This window comes from Austrofundulus limnaeus, unplaced genomic scaffold (assembly GCF_001266775.1).
Source record: "Austrofundulus limnaeus strain Quisiro unplaced genomic scaffold, Austrofundulus_limnaeus-1.0 Scaffold133, whole genome shotgun sequence".
Taxonomy (NCBI): Eukaryota; Metazoa; Chordata; class Actinopteri; order Cyprinodontiformes; family Rivulidae; genus Austrofundulus; species Austrofundulus limnaeus.
In genome coordinates, this window is record NW_013952535.1 from 1,053,347 (window position 1) to 1,061,481 (window position 8,135).

At 38.3% G+C, this 8,135-nt stretch overlaps 1 protein-coding gene across 1 annotated transcript in view; it reads right to left on the minus strand.

Moving 5' to 3' along the window:
* The window catches only part of lama2 (laminin, alpha 2), a gene marked incomplete at its 5' end in the record, with an annotated part of 234,410 nt that overhangs the window by 162,397 nt on the left and 63,878 nt on the right, over positions 1 to 8,135 (minus strand). The window contains 2 exon segments of the mRNA XM_014015734.1: positions 3,694 to 3,884; positions 4,506 to 4,557. Coding sequence (XP_013871188.1) covers positions 3,694 to 3,884; positions 4,506 to 4,557 — 243 coding nt within the window.

An 8,135-nucleotide genomic window follows, 5' to 3' on the forward strand; every position in this document is an offset into this window, starting at 1 on the left:
GTGTGTGTGTGTGTGTGTGTGTGTGTGTGTGTGTGTGTGCGCGTGCGTGCGTGCGTATGGCTGTGTGTGATGAGTGGTGGGGCGACGTGTTTGTGTGTGCGATGCAGTGACACATCGCCTACGACTCATTATGGTTTCACTGTGATCAGACGGCTAGGGAGCTGTCAAACACACACACACACACACACACACACACACACACACACACACATAGATTCAGACACCTCCGTCGTTACTTGCAGCTCTTGACATCTTCCAGCTCACACCCCCTCTAGCGCTCCCCCGCAGGACACAAGCACGAACAGTACAAAAACGTTGTGCTGCACGGATGCGAGCACACACACATACACACCAGCACACGTGTGTGTGTGTGTGTGTGTGTGTGTGCGCGCACCCCCAGAAATGCATCAGCAATTACAATCATTTGTGGGAGATGAAAAAGTGGGATTAGTTTGTTTTCACTGTAAGTTTGTGTGTCCGTGTGTGTGTGGGTGTGAGGATGTTTGTGTATTTTGTTGTCCTCTTCGTTTTTTTTTTATTTTTATTTTATTTTTATTTTAATGCCAGTTACAGCTGGCTTGCTCTTCTCTTCATACTGGATGCAATCAAACAAAGATGATCAAAGCCACACAGCAGTAAACACTGGTGTGCACACTGTGAGTCTGGGAATAAAATCTAAACTCACTGTTTCTGTCACTGATTTAAATGCATTTTCTAAAATATTGTGTGAACATTCCTAAAATCATCATTCACTTTCACCTTTGCATTCCTCCCAATAGCACAAGTCCTGGATGTCAGACAAGTTTTTCAGCGGATCACAGACATCATGCCAGACTCCAATGTATTTTTCTACATAAACCTAAATGATGTTTCCAGGAGCCCAGGTTGAATTTGATTGTATTGAGGCGTGAAGATACTTAACTGAAGCTTTGGGTACAATGCAGAGGACTAGGGGTGTAAGAAAATATCGATACACTGAAATATCGCGATATTTCATTTCCCGATACTGTATCGATATTCTAAAGCCCTGTATCGATTTTTTATTAAGGTTTAAAATGTCAACTTTCCTGCCAACCGTTCATTTTTATGTTGTAGTTCAGCCTCTGACCACTAGTTAGCAGCAGTGAGCCTGGTTCACTGCTGCCAACTAGTGGTCAGAGGCTGAACTACAACATAAAAATGAACGGCTAGTTGGCAGCAGTGAGCCAGCCAAGAGGTAGAGGCTACTATTAAGTGTTGGGTGACCATATTGTAAATTAATATTAAAAACTAAAAGCTGCAAAAATATATATTTTTCAAACTATTTATTGGCAAATTTAGTCTAATAATTGAAAACATGGATGAAATATGAAACAAATAAAATAAAACACATACAAAGCAGAACACAGCTAAATGTATCAAAAGTATGTATAATATTAGAATTTTCTGAGACAATGAATTTTGATTTTTCATTTTTTTCCCCTGTAAGAGGTTTTATTTAACAGAGTTTTTGGACAAAAAAATCGCAATATATCGCCTTGCTTACAGTATCGTAATATATCGGGATATATCATATCGTGACCCCTTTGTCATGATATGTATCATATCGCCAAATTCTTGCCAATACACAGCCCTAGAGGACTGGCAGTGCCCAGAAACCACGTTAAATTCATAATTTAGTAAGTAAGTGTTTTGTTCCTACGTTGTTAGCTGGTGTTAGCTGCTAGCAAGCTGTTCTTTTACTGGGGTTTTCAAAAGAAAAACGTGCAAAGACGTTCTTAAAAAATTTACGAGGGCATTCTCTTTTTACTACAATCAATTTTTGCTCGCAAACAGAAAGGAAATGTAATTATTTTCCATTGTTTTGCCAGTTTTAGACAAACAATTGTAGACTCTTTGTACAGTGCGGGTAGTGAAACCCAGGGTGGTAGCTCTAGTGTTCTTGTTAAGTATATTGTTTTTGTTTTTTTTTTTACAGATATTTGAAATAAACTTGAACTACTAATAGTTCTACTATGATGCCTGGTAACAACACAGCTCGAATGCAACTCAGCCACAAAGTTAAATCCAAGTGATCGGCTTTTAAAATGGCAAAAACTGAATATCCTGCATTTGAGTCTGCATATCTGCTGTCACTATTAAAAGTCCCGTAGCAACAATGCTTCACTGATTTTTCTGCTGTTTGTTATCGGTGCAAATCACCACTCCAGAACTGAAATTGAAGTTCGGTTTGACTGACATCCAGGTCTTTGCTGATGTCACCTATTATGTAGGGAGTTATTTTTAGTAACTCTGACCAGCGCTGGTAGCCACACATCCAGATTACTCATCCTCAGATCATCTGATGTGCCTACCTTTTTTTTCTTATAGCTCTCTGCAGACAATTAAAAGTTTACACAACAAACAGCTGAAATAAAAAGCTGGACTTTATGTAAGAATATACAGTAAATATGCAAAGTAACTATTTGGAAGTAATGCAAATGTATTAAATGTATTCAATTTAGGGGTAAACCATTTGGGCCTAAGACAAGAGAAAAACTAAACAAAAAAAGTGTTACATTACGGTGCATTCATAGAGTACATGTAAACCCATTTGGATGTTTACCTGTAAAATCTGCCTCAAAATTACTGTATTTATTCATGTATAATACGATCTCATGTATAATACGACCCCCCCTTTTTGAGCTTAAAAAGCATAAAAAATTTAATCCTCAAACTACCTCCAATTTCATACAGACTTGAAGATTTTTCAGCCTTTGCAGTCTTTATACATATCAGTAAAATGATCATTGAACTGTTCATTTTATTTTAACAACATATGTACTTAAAGGTATTTAGACAACAAATATATATCAGCTGTAGCAGCATCATATGAATTCTGGCATTTTACACATAGTCCACCAGGAGGTGCCAACACAAAAGTCAGAGACTTCACATGAGATTTGGGCCATCTTGTGGGGGAAAAGCAGATTACTTCCTACTTGCGAGCGCCCCCTCTGGTGGGGAAACTTTTTTCAGGGATACAAACTCTTTCAGAACACCGGTAGACGGCAGCCATTACAGACGAACATGTGTTTGTTGTTGTTTGAGGAGCGGCTCGGTCACACGCTAATGTCATTAGTTTGTTATCATTACTAAGGTGCAGGAATACTCTTTCCCCCTTTTTTCATATCATGTCTCCTGCCTGGATCTATTATCTCGCTCTGAAGCAAAGAGGAGTGTCAGAGGTGAGCTCGATTCAATTGCTTTTTACGAGGCGGTCTCATTTCCGGACTCAACAATTTTGCCAATATTTCAGTTAAAATACATAAGTATAAATATTTATCAGAGTACAATACTACCCCCCAACTTTATGGATGATTTTATGGATTAAATTTTACGTTTTATACTTGAATAAATACGGTACCTAATTTACATAATTTCCCTCTGGGATGAATACAGTATTTTTGAATTGAATTGCATTGAAAAATCTGTACTGATGAGGAACTTATTTCTAGCAGCAGAGCAGGTTGGAAGATGGTTATTTGATGTTATTTATTGTTTTTTTTTAACATCCTACAAGCTCTGATGTGCTAAACAAATTTGAAACTGAGTTTTTGAAAAAAAAATCCGTAAAACCTTAAAAGAATCTGTGAGATTGCTCTTTACCTGCAAAATGATGCAAAATCTGTGTAAATGACGGACAATCCGTCCAACTTGATGTATGTGTTTTACCTCTCCGTTCTCCAGTGGATGAATCTTGGAGTAAAAGGACGTGCAGATGACTTCGTCATCTCTGGTGTAGGACGGAGGTCCTGTCCGTGGATTTATGTTGAACCTCGTCAGGCACTCTGTGTCCGTGATGGCGTAGTACTGCCAAGGTTCAAAAGTCACGCCATCGATTGAACGCTCCAAGATCCAATTACCTGCGGACAAAAACATTAATGATGAAATGCATCAAATATGTGCGCGGAGTGAATAAAGATCAATATGAATAATGACAAATGACCTAAACCTCCGTTTGGGTCAGACTGCTTAATATACACAGAAAAGTGACAGGATGTTCCCTTTTATTGATCTCAAAAACTTATAGCAAGCTGTATTTTCCCCAACTCTTGCTATAAGCAACAAAAATCGTGTGTTCTAACAGAAAAGTTAAATAAATGACAAATTTTTCTGTATTCATGTAAAAAAATTGAATCTAAATTTCTCAGCTTAAACCCATTTATTTAAATTTTCTTTACAGTTTGATTCATTGTAGCATAATTCCAGTACAGCACTCTTTATTGGCACATTAATGCTATTAAAGGCTAAAGCTGAAATTATAAAAAAGGATTAATTATTTGTGTGTGTATTCTCTGAGGGAGGATCATTTGGCTTTTAAGACATTAATTACTGGATTTGGCTTTTAGTAAGACGACGGCTGAAAACATGCGTGCAACGTGCATTTTCATCACACACTTTTGATTTTAAACTCAAGTGGGGATGTTTAGCACCTGAAACAGTTTGTAATTGCCTTATTAAATCAGATGAAGCAGAATTCATACCTGGACGAGGTGAGTTGGCTGCCTTTATTATCACATAAGCTACCTGGAAAACCTGGAAAATGCAGAACAGACATTGACAAAGATTCAGAACATGTTACATGTTACAAAAAAAGAGTGGAATTTCTTTCACTTTCAAGTAAACTTTTGAACACATTGTTTGGTTAAATAAAACACAGCCAAGTGCTGCTTGTGTTTTACAAGTTGTAAGAGTTCAACATTTTAATTATTTGCTTATAAATCTTATAGCCTTTTCCCCCTCATTTTCAGTTTAGTACGTGACTATATTAGGATGATCAGGTTTTGTATGTTTGTTTGCCAATCTGTGAATTATTCAGTAACAAAAACAAGCTCATTTCTAAAGATGAACCAATGTGTCGGCACAAATGTCAAATTGAAACAGAAAATTTTGGGACTTTGTTTCGGCTGTCAACGACACATTTTATGCTCAATCCTTCAACTGAATTTATTACAAATAAATATTAGTAAAAACAGAAAGTTTCAAACATGAGGACAAGAAGGTTCAAATGAAAATTTCCACATGCACACATTGTTTTTTCCCCACATAGTCCATAGAAATTGTTCCTTGCTGCATAAAAAAATGACAAATTTCAAATTGGTAACAGTATTCAAGCAAATAAAAAATTTAAAATTACACAATTTAGACATAATATTGTATATTTACTACAATTCTCCTACGATGTAATTTCATTTATTGTATCAAGCATTAACAATACCACACACTTAAACATATCTAGGTTAATTTAAAATGCCAGTCCCTAGATGGGCTTTTAGCAACAGGAAAACAGTTTAAAATACAGTTTAAAAAGAATCAAACATGTCAATATGATTTATTTAAAAAAAATTAAAAACAGATCATAATTTTTAGTTATTAAGGATTATAAAACTTGTTCTCCTTCAGAAACTGATTCAGTCTTTATTTAAACTGGTTTCAGTTTTAAATCTGCAGAAGGCAGTTCCACGTTGATCCCTCGAGCAGAAAAAGCTGTTTGACCCAACGAAGTTTTTCAAAACGCAGCTCCCACCATCTGCTCCAGAGGAACCAAAATATTACCGAGTACCTGAGGAGTTTGTCTGGATCAACCTTTAAAACAAGGGTTACATTGGAGAATTTGATAAAGTTTTCAAAACTCATTGTGTAGAGTGATCTGATGGGCTTTTGTCCAAGAGCTGAACTGCTCTGTTAATATCAGATAGTTGTTTTTTAATGAAATGACACCGTATATTTAGAACCTATAACAGACGGATGTGATAAGAAACTGTGCTATAAAAACAAACACATGTATTGTGTTCTTTGAGCCATGCCGTCCTACATATAGATATTTAGCAGCTTCAACACACCTGGTGTAAAGAGATGACTCATTTAACAGATTCTGTAAGGCTTGATGGGAAGCTGTTGAGATAATTTATTCTTTTGAATAAACCAGTGTCGAACACATGCAGGACAGTGATCGGAGCTGTTAAACACCCAGAGAAGATGTAAAGATTAAATGTAGGACATTTGTGGACTCCCCATCTCTCCTCATCCCACTCCTCACCCCCCTTTTTCGTTTTTGCTTCAAAACTCTCTCTCTTCTTGTGATGTGGGAAGCGGTGTCATGTTGCACTAATTCGAATGGAGATAAAGCCACCAAGTGTGTTTGTGTGTGAGAAAGTGTCTTTTAAGGTAACCTTATACAAGTCATTCAAAGCCCCTACAAAGAGTTACTGTTACCTGTGTGTGTGTGTGTGTGTGTGTGTGTGTGTGTGTGTGTGTGTGTGTGTGTGTGTGTGTGTGTGTGTGTGTTGTGAGCTTTCAGCAGTATCATGTAATATGGTGATGACTTTGGTCCAGTCAGACAAACAAACCAGAACTAACACTGTGTGTCCATGTTTTATAATCTTTGTGTAACTCATGTGGTATGTGTGTTGCAGGTCTCTCTTGCAAATAAGACTACATGTCTCACGGAGATTACCTATCTGAATAAAAGTAAATAAAAAAGTGTACGTGTGTACTTGTATACAGGGGACCATTTTCACAATATTTACCATCAAAGTGAGGTCATTTGTGTAAACTGAGAACCTTATCCTGGTCCTCACTTTTTTCCCAGTTCTGCAGTGCTCTATAGGTTAGGTTAAGAGGTATAGTGTGAATCTGGGCTGTGTAATGGTAAGAATTCGGTGATAAGATACATATCGACACAGTGGTCGCTATACGATATATCGCAATATATTGCGATACTATAAGCAAGGCGATATATTCAAGATTCAAAGATTCAAAGTGTTTATTGTCACATACACAGATGAAAAACTTGTTTCCCTGAGCAATGAAATTCTTACTTTGCCGACCACTCTGAATGCCGAGAGACAACCACACTAAAAAGAATAAGCATTGAAGGACACTAACAAGGTAATAAGGGATAAAAGATAAAAAAGACCACACTTCGAACAAAAAAAGAAACCAAACTATAGATAATAACATCAGAAGGGAACAACTCAATAAAAGCATCAAGAAAGGGAACAGTACAATCAGTGTTTAAAGTGTAATGTGCAACAGGTAACAGTCTGAAATGTGCACATGTGCTGTAATAATAGAAGATTGTCACATTCAGCTGTTTAAAAGTCTGGTGGCACTTGGGAAAAATGAGTTCTTGTATCTGGAGGTTCTGCATGTCACACTTCTGTAGCTCCGGCCAGAGGGCAGAGGTGTAAATCGTCCATGCTGGGGGTGGGTTGGGTCTTTGATGATTGAGGCTGCTCTCCTGTGAACCCTGCAGTGGTAGATGCTCTGCAGAGAGGACAGTGAAGCCCCTGTGATCTTCTCTGCAGTTTTTACCACTCTCTGCAGGTGTTTGGTCCATAGTGGTGGTGCTGTAGTACCAAGCTGTGATGCAGCTGGTCAACATGCTCTCTACAGTGCAGCTGTAAAAGTTCCTGAGGATCTTTGTCCACATGCCAAACTTCCTTAGTCTCCTCAGGAAGTAAAGTCCCTGTTGAGCCTTCTTGACCAGCTGTGTTGTGTTCTCAGTCCAGGTCAGGTTCTCAGTGAGATGGACGCCCAGATATTTAAAGTTGCACCGTCTCAACCTCAATGTCTCAGATGTGCAGTGGTTGGTGCGTCCTCCTTTCCTTCCTCATGTCCACTATCAGCTCCTTTGTTTTGTCTGTGTTGAGGGTGATGTTGTCCTCACACCAAGACACCAGGCCGACTACCTCCCTCTAGTAAGCTGCGTCATCCTCCCCAATGATGCGTCCTTTCACTGCAGTGATGTGTCCTATATGTCCTATCACTGCAGTGATGTGTCCTATATGTCCTATCACTGCAGTGATGTGTCCTATCACTGTGTCCTATCACTGCAATGATGTGTCCTATCACTGTGTCCTATCACTGAAGTGATGTGTCCTATATGTCCTACAGTGATGTGTCCTATATGTCCTATCACTGCAGTGATGTGTCCTATATGTCCTATCACTGCAGTGATGTGTCCTATATGTCCTATCACTGCAGTGATGTGTCCTATATGTCCTATCACTGCAGTGATGCGTCCTATCACTGCAGTGATGTGTCCTATATGTCCTATCACTGCAGTGATGTGTCCTATATGTCCTATCACTGCAGTGATGTGTCCTATA